The sequence below is a fragment of the Lepisosteus oculatus genome, chromosome 5 (assembly GCF_040954835.1).
Source record: "Lepisosteus oculatus isolate fLepOcu1 chromosome 5, fLepOcu1.hap2, whole genome shotgun sequence".
NCBI classification, from domain to species: Eukaryota; Metazoa; Chordata; class Actinopteri; order Semionotiformes; family Lepisosteidae; genus Lepisosteus; species Lepisosteus oculatus.
The window spans coordinates 2,163,327-2,177,139 of NC_090700.1; the positions used below are offsets into that span (position 1 = coordinate 2,163,327).

A 13,813-nucleotide genomic window follows, 5' to 3' on the forward strand; every position below is an offset into this window, starting at 1 on the left:
TTCTTAGTACCACCATCCATGGTCTCCTCTGTATATTGTAATTGTGTTTTATCTTGTGTATTCTTTTTATTTATTGTTGTTGTCATTCTGTAAAGCATTTTAAGAAGCCACCTTTAAAAGCTCTATATAAAATAAAGTTTATTATTATTATAATTGCTATCCTGAGTCAGAACACCAAAGCTGTGCTGACTTCAAATTTGGATTCCTACAGTAGGTTCAGATGCTACAATTCTCACACCAGCCCGGTGTGGCAGAGTCTTTATGGCTCAATAACATGACTGTCTTCATGAAAAGAAACCTGCAGCACTGCAGCGTTCCGTGTTTCATGAATGAATGGGTAAATTCATACATATCGTTGGAAGAAATAAACTTTCCCCAAATACCTCTGGTACAAGGTTTAAACATACAAATCTTCCAAGGTCTTTAAAAAAATGTGCATTAGCAACATCAACTGAGTTGACAGAAAGTAAATATGCATGCACAATTACAGTATTTGTTTTACAACAGGCACATTAGAAACCATATATCTTTAATTATTAATAAAATACCGTTTTATCATATTACAGTAGAATTTGTTTTAATTTGTGCTGTAAACTGCTAATAATGTGTAGGTTACAAAAAACAAAAAAATCTATAGTTAAGGCAGGTTTTCTTTTAATTCTCCAGGCACAGACACAATTCAAATTAAAATGACCTGTTCTTCAGTGACTTTCGTTAGTACGTACCTTCACGACACTTGCTGTAGGGTCACAAAGAATGTTTATTCCTCTGTATAATGACAGGTTATTTTATAGATACAGAATGGTCTCAGGTGAGATTTCTATTCAAGGGATAATCTACCTTTACTAATTAATCATTGAAAAACACAACAGTGTCTGAATGTCACAAGATGGTGTTGTTTTAAACAGACTGCAATAATACAATTATTTCTGAAAAGGATTAGCCAGCAGAGCAGAGCTGACTTGCCTCTACAAATTAATCAATAGTAATTAATATGATACAATACCCCGAAAGTGTAAAGGAAAAAATGGCTTTTGTGGATTTATATTTTAGACCAGGTTATAGGTTTGCATTTTGTTCACAGTGTGAAAGGGAAGGGAAGCTTTTGTTTTACATGAAACAATTTAAAGGAAAGTTTAATAAAATTGTTTTGAAAGTTTCATTTTACTCAAGGTAGTATATATTTTTTTGTTTTGTAATTAGCTGTGTTTATTTTATTATATTTAACAAAATACACAAGAAACTAGTGTTGAAAAACATTTCTTTACTCTACCAAGTGTGAAGTGGAAATTCATTTTTACAGACACTGTACCTATGGATACCACACATTTATAATGAAATTGATTGCAGTACAAGACCTCAGCTGATGGTGCCTATATCAATAGCTGTATTGTTAATTAGGGAATCTGTTCCATTTACCCTGAAACTGGATCAATACTAATGCAATCAGTTGTTTTATATTCATAATTCATTTAGGAGAATCCATAGCGTTTTGTTTTCAATATTAAATATAATATTAAAGAGTGTTTGTGTCAATCAATTGCAAAAAATAGGAGTGAAATACTGAAAATTATCATTCAATATTACAGTATAACATTTCAAAAACATTTCAAGGAGGGGGGGTGTATACTTTTCATTACCACTGTAACCTTTCTTGGAGTCTTATGTATCTCATCTGATTCTGAAACCAAACATGAAAATAATAATGTACAAGTTGAGCAATTTTCATATTTGTTTATTCTGAATTCATCTGAAGCACACTTGCATATCAAAGTAACACAATTTACTAAACCATCTTAAGATGTCTCTGCGAGGAGGAAAAGAGTAAAGAATAGTAACACAAAACCCAAAGAAAGACACAGCAGAACAGGATGAAGATGTCTGTCTGCAATGAGCATGGAATGGAACTCCTCATCCTGATCCATTGTGTCTCATGTTTTCATTTCAGTTCCGTTCCTAATGACCTCATCCAGTTTGTGATTGACTTCATTGGACGAACTGATGAATTTTTCCAAACGTGTCAAATGCTGCTGCTTTGAAGAGACTATCCTTGCCTATCCCTAGTGTGTGGAGAACACATTTTTTTATTTATTGTTTTTCTTGATTGATGGCAAAAACATAATGTCTATATGATGTGTGTACAGTACATACAGTATAGCAAGGAAAACTCATTAAGAACAAGCGGTCAAATTTCTATGAGCTTTCACTGCAAGGAAAAAAGGTTTTTAATATTTCCTCTTGAAAATAATTACCTCCTTTCATCCTGCCACACAAATTGTATAGAATCAAACCTACAGTTTTATGTGGCATTTAATACTTAATGGAGTACAGTATGTAAAAATATTATTTTAACGTTTATTTGTGTTTCATGGAGATAAATTCAAAATAATATTGATTTTAGTATTACAAATGTACAGTTTTGGGTTCTCTTTCAAGGGATCCAATTTTTAATGAGGAAAAATCATGTTACATTGACCCAAAGAAAATATATATAAAAGGTAAATGTGCTTCTAGTCCCAAATGTTGTTTTCAGATAATGTTCATGAGGGGTCATGTACTGATTAAATATTGCTTCAAGCAAATCAGCTTTAGTCAGCAGTTATATCACCCTGCAACCCAAATCAGCTGGCAGCCCACTGAAGCTCAGTAGGTGGGAGCCTGGTCAGTACTGTACCTGGATGCGAGACCTCCTGGGAAAAACTAAGGTTGCTGCTGGAAGAGGTGTTAGTGGGACCAGTAGGGGGTGCTCACCCTGTGGTCTGTGTGGGTCCCTATACCCCAGTATAGTGACGGGGACACTATACTGTAAAAAAGGCACCATCTTTCAGATAAGACTTTAAATCGAGGTCCTCTCTGTCAGTGGTCATTAAAAGTCATTTATTGGCTAAAAGTTTTGCAATATACTAATATTTTAAAGATATTTTATACAAGAGTTCCTGTTATAGAGTAACATCTTAGTCCGTGTTATACTACAAATGGATGCCAAGAGTATACAGTATTTTGACACTGATATTGTAAGTAGCACAAAAAGTTAGCTTGTTTATACCACTTATAATGAATGCATAAAGTTGTTTACTTACTCTGCATCTCACAGGAATGCCACACTAACTAATACCTTACAGAGTATGGTAAAGTAACATTCATCCTCATTTTATTTTTTCTAATAAAGATTATTCTTCTCCTTATCTCTGGAAGATTCAGTCCATACATGAGGGGATTCAAGATAGGTGGTATGATTAAAAACTCTAAAGACAAGATAACAGCCACGGCACGAGGCACAGAGTCTAAGCGGATCAGAATTATCTCAGAAATGATAGTTATTGAATAGTTGACAAATGTAAGTAAGTGAGGGAGGCAAGTCTTCAGAGCTTTGCTCTTAAATTCGCTAGAACGTTTTTGACAGATCAGGAGTATTCTTATGTAGGAATACAGAATAAAACAGCAGGGCAGAAACACTGTGAAGGCTGTGAAGCAAATCCCAAACACATCCTTCAGGGCATTTGCATCACAGGACAGCCGTATGAGTGACCAGTTAGCACAATACAGTCTGTTGATTTCATGCCCACAAAAAGCCTTCCTGGCAGAGCAGGAGACAGCTACAACCATGTAGCTGAGGGGATAAAGCAACGCAGCCATTACAAGGATCAATACAGTCCGAGGCCCCATGATGCTGTTGTACTGCAAAGGTTTGCATATAGCTACATACCTGTCGTAAGCCATTACGGTTATAAAGGTAAATTCGGCGCCTGCATAGCTGTAGATGATGAATGCTTGAGTGAAGCATGCAGCTCGGGTGATGGTGTGAGTGTCTGACAGGAGATCAGCCAAAAATCTTGGGAAGAAGCCAGCAGTTCCGTACAGGGAATTAACAGATAGTCCACACAGAAACACGTACATGGGCTCGTGCAAGTTTCTTTCCAGCAATATAACTAAAATAAGTGTTAAATTAATAGAAATTATGGACAGGTAGATAAGGAGTACCAAGACAAAATAAGCATATTTAACATTTTCCATTTCTCCAAACAAAGTAAGTAGAAACATTTCTGTGAAAGCTGGGTCTCCCATTGATTTTATGCTGTATTTCTGAAAGATATGAACAAAAAATAACATTATTAGTTCAACATGATACTGTATATTGGTATGGTCCTGTATATTTAATTTCACATACCTAAAAAATAAAGAAATCAGTAAAAGAAATACATCTGTGAATTGTTTTAAGATTTCGTGTTTTTAGAAATAATTTCACATTTCTAACATACAGCAACTAAAGAAGCACGAGCTGTACGTAAGAATTCAGTCCTATTCAAATTAACAAAGTGTTATTTTCTATAGCAAAAGCAAAATTTAAAGAAAAGAAAAAAGTAACAAAGCAGTGGTTATACCTTTGTTTTTCCTCTGTGTTATTCTTTTTCCTGTAGTCCTTTATAAAGAATCACCTGATTTTAAATAAACGTCAGAAAGCACCTGCAAAGAAGTCTTTGAAGATGCACAATCTTGTGTGATACTGTTTTATCTAGGTTTATATTCTACCTGCTCTGGGCTGCTCTGTTCTCAGCTGGGAGCTTGGCACTGACTAGGGAGAGTTTTCAAGTCACCTATGATTAAATGTAAACATTTCAGGAATTACAGTATACAGAGTTTAATTTATGTCAATCTGTCTGCTTAATCAAGAAAAAAAACATATACTTGAGTGAAGTATCTTTTGCAAGTAAGACTTAAAACAGATTTAAAACACTCCTCCACTTAAGTCTGTAAATGTTTACATAACTTTGTCATCTGTTAAATATTAAGTAATAATTGTCAATATTGCTTAATATATAACTACAAATAATGAGGAAAATGTAGTAAGATAGCATAAGATTTTACAGTACATTAACATTCATTTTACGCTAATTCTGTCAAGATGTTTATACACTAATAAAATTAATGTCATATTGTACAGTAAATGTTTTGGGAGTGGGGGTGCTTAAATAAACGAAGGTACAGTAAAATGTGCGATAGCCACCTTTCTTGGGAAACAAAGTATTAAATAATAATATTGCTGTTTAAGGAAAAATGTGTTCTTTGTTTAAGAACAAAAAAACAAAAAATTAGGAGTTAGTTAAAAGACATATTGCTAATTACAGCAATAGTTTAAAAACCAATTAACTATAATTTACAAAGCTGTACAACAGGTGTAAGAACTTGGGCCCAGCCTTGTACAGGACCACACCATTACAGTACAATACACTCTGGTTTGACAGTGACTTACAGGAAACTTCCTAATTCATCAGGCTTTTCTTTTTTCTCTAGATCTCCCCCTGACCTCACAATCTTGCCTTCTTACAGTATATAAGCGTGCCGGAGGTCCACAGCAGATGGCGATAAGGACTCCAGCAAATATCAAGCAAATACCAAGGATAGAGAAAGACAGGCAAGATAATACCAGCAGAGAGGGGTAAACGCTGACCTCAACATTACACCATGAAGTCTTGTGAGATTAATAGCCCAATAATCTTACTTCTCCACTAACTGAACAAATAGGTAGGAAGTTGTCAGGATACTGGTCTCCCCATTACCCCAGAAGGTTTTTAGATGTCACGAACAGTTCTTTCCGGGCCCTATGCAGACAACACGATCCGGAATTGTGAAGAAACACTGGGGGGAAAAAGTCATGCAGAAGAGGGTATGGAGACAGGGGGCGTGTCCAAGGGGTGCAGGTGTCCAGGGAGAGTGAGTCCGGGGCGAACAATCCATGAGAAAATCCAAGCGGGTATCCAAGACAGAAGGTAGAGTCCAAGGCCAGGGGATCCATCCAGGGAATAAAACCATGAACCGGGTCAGGACCGGCGGCGGCGGGGAATCAGGAACAGAAGGTTAAAAACATAACGGAGCCAGACGCAGCAGGACCCTGGGCTCTCACGAAGCGGGATTCAATGAGGAACCTCGAGTGACGTCTGCGTCTGGCTTTTAAGGGGGAAGGGAAATAGAGAACAGGTGCAGGTAATAGGAGAAAACGAGGAAGGGCTGGAGCGCCCTTAAGAGGAGGGGTTTGCGATCGTGACACTAGAGACCTGGAACAGGTTCAGATGACTTCACAAAATGTCTGGTCCCTTCACTGTCAATCAATGTCTTACAATGATTCCCGGTGCTGTTATTTTTATTTCTCCGTTTCCTCATCATAAACTCGACCACATGCTGCACAGTAAAGGAATTGATTTTAATAGGTTTAGAATCAATATGGAACTACCAGATGACTATAAACATTAATAGATTTAATATGCAGCACTTATTATCAACTGTTACATAGCATTAATAAATATAATATTGTGCTTTTAGAAATATAGAATATACTGTAAAGTATTTACAGTTATGCTGTTGATGTACTCAGAACTTCTATTAAAAAAAACTGTATGACATTTGATTCCTTTATTTTACTAGCTAAAACAACTGAGAACAAATCCATAGTGAAAACCTGGAGACCAATTTCAACAGCTGGGTGTTTACAGGAACAATAGAAGTGAAGTATCGTCCTTAAGTGAAAAACTCCAGCATCCCATCTGAGACTTGTACACCTGCATTCTCTGTTCTTACTCAGCTTACAATTCAAGTAGTTAATAAATTAATTTACAGTAGATGTTGTTCTGTTATATTAGTGCCTGTTAACCTGCTTACTGCATTGCAATGTAGATTCTACTTAGTGATACTTAAATCTGTTGCACAAATTCCAAAACATATAAGTTTGCTATTGAATCAAGATTTTTTTATTTCTAAACAAAAGTATAATTCTTTTTCGAATCTCTGGCAAGTTAAGACCATAAATGAGGGGATTTAGAAGTGGGGGTATTATGAGAAACTCCAGTGATAAGATGACAGGCACTATTTTGAGCATTTCTTTAGTCTCAAATCGATTTAGAATCACCTCAGATAAGACGGTTATTGAGTAGTTCACCAGTGATATTAAATGTGGGAGGCAAGTTTGCAAAGCTTTGTTTTTGAATTCCTTGGAGCTTTTTTGACAAACAATAAGAATTTTTATGTACGAATACAAAATAAAACACAGGGGTAGAACGGAACTGATACATGAAATGACAAAACCTACAGCATTGTTAAGAGTTGTGTTGACGCAGGACAGCTTCACTATAGACCAGTTAGAGCAATATAATCTTTCTATCTGATTTCCACACAAAGGCAACCTGGCTGAAAACATAATAATCAATCCCATGCAAAACACTGGATAGAGCCAGGCAACGGCCATCAGAACAGAAATGTGCCTGGGGGTCATTATGATGTTGTACTGCAGAGGTTCTGTTATTGCAACGTACCTGTCATAGGCCATCACTGTTAACATTGAAAATTCCGAAATTGCATAGCTGTAGATGATGAATGCCTGAGTGAAGCAGGCAGCACGAGTGATAGTTTGAGTGTCTGATAGAAGATCAGCTAAGAATCTTGGGAAGAAGCCAGCAGTTCCGTACAGTGAATTAACAGATAGTCCACACAAAAATATGTACATGGGCTCATGCAGGTTCTTCTCTAGGAATATTAATAAAGTAAGTGTTAAATTAATGACAATTATTGACAAGTAAACAAAGAGTGCCAAGGCGAAATATGCAAATCTAACATTTTCAATTTCTCCAAACAAAGTGAGTAGAAACGTTCCTGTGAGAGACAAATCCTCCATTGATTTTTCTGTTGCATTTCTGAAAGATAAATATTAAAAAAAACACTTGATTAATTCAACATTTTTTTTTCCATAGCAAAAGCAAATAGAAAAATACAAAGAAGAGAGAAAGTAAATAAAATAATCCCTGGGTTTACGTGAATGGTCAGATAGGTGTCTATTATAATAATTATTATCATTATGTCATTATTTTAGCAGTTGGTTTTTTGTAAAAGTTTAAATAATTACCTCATTTTAAGAAGACAGCAGTAAGCTCCTTGTAAAAGGTCTTTGAAGACGCTCAATTATGTGACATACTGTTTTATCCAAGTTTATATCCAAACTGCTCTGGACTGCTGTTCGCACCAGGGAGCTTGGCACTGACTAGGGAAAGCCTTCAAGTTTCATAATAATCCTCCATTTACTTTATATCAATCTGCCTGTTGAATCAAGTGAAAACCACATGCCTGAGGGAATCATCTTTCTCAGGCAAGACTAGCATCTTTAAAAACACTCCTGCCATTAAGTCTGTGAACTTTTGCAAAATGTTGTCATTAATGAAAAATAAACATTTAAATAAAAATATTTCTCCCCTTGCTTTAACAATTTTAAAGCAGCACAAACAATTTGTGGTAGCACAAACTTAATGTATATTTAAACATGTAACCAGCAGCCATATCACCCTGCAAGTCACAACTGACAAACCATTGAAACTAAACAGGTGTGAACCTGGTCAGCACCTGGATGGGAGACCTCCTGGAAAAAAGTAAGGTTTCTGCTGGAAGTGGTGCTAATGAGGGCAGTAGGGGGTGCTCACCCTGCAGGCTGTGAGGGTCCTAATGACCCGGTATAGTGATGGGGTAACTACACAGTAAAAAGGTGCCGTTTTTTAAACTGAAATGTAAAACCAAGGTCCTGACTTTCTGTGGCCATGAAAAAAGCCCTTTGGCATACACCAATCATGGCCTCCTAATAACCCCATCTATGAATCGGCTTCATCACTCTGTGTGTGGTGAGCATACTAATGCACTATGGCTGCTGTCACATCACTGATAGCTGGTGTGTGGTGGGTGTACTAGTGCACTATGGCTGCTGTCACATCATCCACTGATGATGGTGGAGGGGAGTCCCCATTACCTGTAAAGCAGTTTGTGGGGTGTCCAGAAAAGCACTATATAAGTGTAAGGAGTTATTAATCATTATTATTAACCTTCTTTTCATGCAAAACAAAATTGGGGTCATTTCAATGATGTCTTCTAGTGGTCATTCCATAGGTACTACAGTCACCCCAAGCCTGTCAATCACAGAGCCTATGTAATTTTTATATGTGCTTTATTCACTTGACAGTTGTTTTGACAAGTGGATTCTATTCTAAACTCTAGATTGATTTTATGTGAGAGATTGAAGTGATCTTTCAATATGGGTTAGTTATTCAAGATTTTTTTGCCTCTGCATTTCCACTTTTGCTTTTATTGACTGTTACATCAGGCTTAAAGATTCAGATGTATTCAGTAACAAGTTTGTGATCTGTGTAGTCTGCTGAGTTTTTTAGAATGTGGAACCATTAATCACTTCCCTCCATCCATTTCCGGGTCACAAAACATCTGGAGCCAGCAATGTGGCCATCGAAGAGCGGACACAAACACAGACACACACGTACTGATACAAGGCAAATGTTCCCATAAGCCAATTACCCCACCAGTATGTCTTTGGACTGTTGGGGGAAACTGGAGCACCCCGAGGAAACCCAGAAGAGCAGCGGGGGAACATGCTGGGATGAAACTGCAAGGGTCATACATCCATGGAAAAATAATAATTCCAACAACAGAACAATTCAAACCTCGGACACACAAGACTAATCATAGATAGATAGATAATACTTTATTAATCCCGTAGGGAAATTGATGATTATGATTATCATCAATTACAATCATAATATTGATTATTATGATTATCAACATAATTGATCATTATGTTGTGGCACTCAAAAGTATTCTGGGTTTACCAGACATGGACATTTTGCTCAGTAGAAATGACACCACTCAGGAGGTGGGGTAAATGCCCCCTGCTTTAATAGATCAGGAACAAATGCCCCACCCCCAGCTTTCCTAATCACATATCTACTAACCACCACATAGACCTCTGCAGTAGAATCTATGGAAAGGCAGTGGCTTCACTGTTGACCAGGTTACAAACACCAACCAGATGAGCAGTCTAAATAGGGAGATCTACTGTAGGGAACAGATGACCACAAAAAGGCAACATATGTGCATACAGCAATACATAGTTGTTCCCAGAAGCCCATCTTGGGGACAGGCTGCTAAATTATTGTCCTATCAATACCTGCAATAGCACCAGTGGTTGTCTTGATATGATATAACAGTGAATTGATACAGTAGCTATCGATCCATAAAAAACATTTTCATTTCTTTAGCCTTTATAGAGAAATAGAGATGTAGTTTGCCACAAGGAAATGACAAAAGTATTGTTATTATGATTTAATTGTATTTATAAAATCAGAAACATTTCTTATATAGGTTATTCTCTTAACTCGCAATATCTCTGCACCATCACATCATGATGTTTGACATTTATCATTCATGTGACACTATTGAAACATATACTGTTTATAGAAAATACATAAAAAAAGAACTCAGGTTATAAATAGAAAGTGGCAAAATGTAATAATTAATTAATAACTGCTTACACTTATATAGCACTTTTCTGGACAATCCACTCAAAGCGCTTTACAAGTACTGGGGACTCCCCTCCACCACCACCAATGAGCAACAAATCTACTGTACTTCCTGCACTTTTGATTTGTGACATGTTTAATATCAACCAACTTTATAATGGAACAAGCAAAGGTTTATTCCATGCAGAAAATAAAATAAACAGCGTTTCAGCGGTGGAGCCTTCTCTGGGTGTGACATATTACTTTCCATGCTACATTCCATCACGGTTTTATTTTATTGTTCTCTCAAGTAATCTCATACACAGGCCGTTTAGTTCATTTTCTGCAATCTTTGATTGGTGCATTTGAATTTACAGCACTAAAAACAAAAGATGAGAAAAATCGACTGTAGAACTCACATACTGTAGGACAAACTGACTCATCATTTTAAAAACAGTTATTTTTATCACTAAGAATTACTCTTCTATCAAATTTCTATCAAATGAAGCATTTCAATGAAACTCACTCTATATTTATACATAATGTTTTCCTTGCCTATTCAATGTGACTTTCCAGTTATACAATGTTTTTTGGTGCAGGATCAAATGCATTAATAAAAAATGCAAAAGAAAACTTCAATTGATGTTCAGTTCAGTGGATATTGCATTTTTTTTTCTATGTTATCAAGCACTGCTTGTGTTAACCTTTCATCGAATTACTTAATTGCTGCCATATGAGTCATGAAAGATGACTGCAGGTACTGTATTTAACTCTCTGTAACCAACAGCGGAAGGGCTACTTTACTAGAAAAACATGTTTTCAAAGCCTGTCCAGGATAAATCCCCACTGCTTTCTTCTTACCAGCAGCATGGTACAGTAGGTCAGACAGGTACTGTATATAATTGGTCTTTAGGGAGTGATGCATTGGAGTGTTTAATTGGCATTTGACAGCTTCTGCACAAATGCTCAATTAACAACTATAATGGATCTCTCAAAAATAGCTGTTAAATGCGACTTGCCTGCCATAATATCCAATTTATTCATTTGATTCTGCACTGCCAATGACTAGTTCATGTGGAATAATGACACCCCAGAATTAGATGTTTATTGAGTATTTAAGTATAGTGAACATTGACTTAACCCTCTGCTTAAATATAGTAGTTTCTATGGTTCAGTCAAAATCTAAATTTGAAACAAGCTGTCAAATATAAAAGGATAGCATGCTTAATACTTTGGCCTTCGCTTGTCTGGCTGAGGAAATGACAACAGTGGTCAGAGGGTCAGGGCTGTCACATCCTCCCAGAAGGAAGTCCAAGGTACCAAACAGTGAGCTAAAAGAGAACTGGTTCAGAGGCAGTTCCGTAGGAACTGAGTGGACTGTGTGCTCAACATAGAATTAATGAGAAGGGCAAATGATGAAGGGCTGTTGGAATACCCAGTGAATGATCAAGCTTGAGCTTACTTAAATGAGTAGATGTGGATGTGCCATGAGGAATGCTGATGAGAGGTGAATGAGAAGCACATATAATGTGGGTGACTGGACATGAGTTAGCAAACTAGTGGCAGCACTACCACTTTCTGTAACTGCTAGATGGAAATACGGCTGGCGTACAGTATGTGGGAGGAGGAAGAGTTGAGGGCCAACACTACACCAGGTGGACACCAACCAAGGGAGGGGGTATGGGGGGCCCATTGCTGTACCAATCTGGGCTGCCAGTTCCAGGGACAATGTGGGATGTGAACCAGAAGGCCAAGATCTGGAGCAGACTAATGCCATGCGTTTGCACCCATCTCTTGCTTACTCTGTGAAAAATACAGCCCATGACATATAATACCATGGAGGACCTTTAATACAATATGTAGGCCAGTTTGTTGCTGTACTTTATTTGATATAACACTTCTTCTAGATTTTATTTTTCTTTAATTACTTTCATTTGCTTTTATCCATTGCTTTGTCACATATTGTGTTGCTTTTTAATTGCGCTGTACTGTATATCGGACTGGTTATTTACATACGGCATACAATTTTAATATACTATACAGTACCTTCCTCCCTGTGCCTGATATGGTAAAGCATTACACAAAGCCCATTATTTTTTTTAAATAAGCAAGCTGGCAAAAAATTTAAGTTGTGTCAAGTATTAGCCTCCGTTGGGTCGGGGTCGACCATGGGTGTTGCACCCTAGTTATAGGTCACTCTGTAACTGGAACACATCAGGAGTGGCTGATGAGGCCAATGTGGGAGTGACAGTCTCTGCTGCAGTGGCTGATTCTGTGGGCAGTGTCTGTGTACCTGGTGGTACGGCACTCCTTTTGATAACCTCTTCTTTCTTCAGCCTGCCTTAGGATCTCATTTTCTCCTATCTTGAGCTGATGCTTAAGAACGCGACACGGTCACCTGCAATGTCCTTGAAGCGCAGTTGTGGGTGCCCAACAGTCCTCTTACTGGATGCAATTTCACCATAAAGTATAATTTTGTCCATTCGCCCATCCTCCATCCAGTGTACATGGCAGATCCAGTGTAGTTTGTCTTTGTCTTAGCAGTGTTTACATTGTGGGGAGGTCAGAATGCGAAAGTACTTCACTGTTCAGAACTTTGTCCCTCCAAGAGATCCTGAGGATGAGACGAAGGCAACGCAGGTGGAAGCTATTCAGTTTCTTCTCTTGCATGGTGTATGTTGTCCACGTCTTGCTGCCATAGAGAAGTGTGTTGATGACGCACGCATTGTACACTGCTGTCTTGGTCTTGACAGTCAAGTACTAACACATTAAACACAATAACATAGTGATTAAATGTTGACTCATACAAAACAAAAAAAACCTGCTTTTCAAAGCCTGTTTCTAATTTGTGGTTTTCATTGAGTTCTGTGTGCCAATCTACTGCATTTAATGGAGGGGGACTGTGCTTTTTATTCCTTTTTTATGCTGCACCTTACTTTTTCCCCAAACAGCTGATCTTTCCATGTAGTATTTCTGATCATGGAATAGATTAAAGGTAAATAGGGGCATAGTGCTCTGTTTTTTTTTTTACATTTGAGGAAGGATTTGTTTACATGCATACAGAGTATGCATCTGTTTTTGTATGTAGTTTGTTTTTTAAGGTCTTCAACAATGTAATTCACAAGCTCATTCATCTGCTCATTTTCTTAACAAATACGATGCTTTGTTATTTTAAAACAAATTACAATTGGTGTTAATGGAAAATGGAACTACTCTAAAGAGATCATTTAAATTGAATGTTTAAATTTGGAGGAACAGGTGTGTATAAGATTTGACATAGACGTTATCTGACATTATCACAATATTATGATACTGTATTATCTGGGAATATCATAAGGCCATATGAAAAGGTGACTAGAATAAAGCAAGCACAGTGCCCAAATAATATATAAACTGACACTGATTTGAAAGCAAGAGGAGGAGATTGGAATATGTACTGTAGTCTAACACAGATATACTTGTTTTTTCATTATGGTATAATGGCTTATCACAACATG

At 37.1% G+C, this 13,813-nt stretch overlaps 2 protein-coding genes across 2 annotated transcripts; both read right to left on the minus strand.

Annotated features, from left to right (window-relative positions):
* Window positions 1-3,108: 3,108 nt before the first annotated feature.
* LOC102699203 (olfactory receptor 10H1-like) lies at window positions 3,109-4,065 on the minus strand. Its single transcript, XM_006627927.2, has one exon. It carries the CDS (start codon window positions 4,063-4,065, stop codon window positions 3,109-3,111), a length of 957 nt encoding a protein of 318 aa, XP_006627990.2.
* Window positions 4,066-6,724: 2,659 nt separating this feature from the next.
* Window positions 6,725-7,663, minus strand: LOC102682294 (olfactory receptor 2K2-like). Its single transcript, XM_006627928.1, has one exon. The coding sequence runs from the start codon at window positions 7,661-7,663 to the stop codon at window positions 6,725-6,727; it is 939 nt and encodes a 312-aa protein (XP_006627991.1).
* Between the last annotated feature and the right edge of the window lie 6,150 nt (window positions 7,664-13,813).

Excerpts from the sequence above, each read along its gene's own strand:
- LOC102682294 (XM_006627928.1), bottom strand. The coding sequence starts at position 7,663 with ATGGAGGATTTGTCTCTCACAGGAACGTTTCTACTCACTTTGTTTGGA.
- LOC102699203 (XM_006627927.2), bottom strand. The coding sequence starts at position 4,065 with ATGGGAGACCCAGCTTTCACAGAAATGTTTCTACTTACTTTGTTTGGA.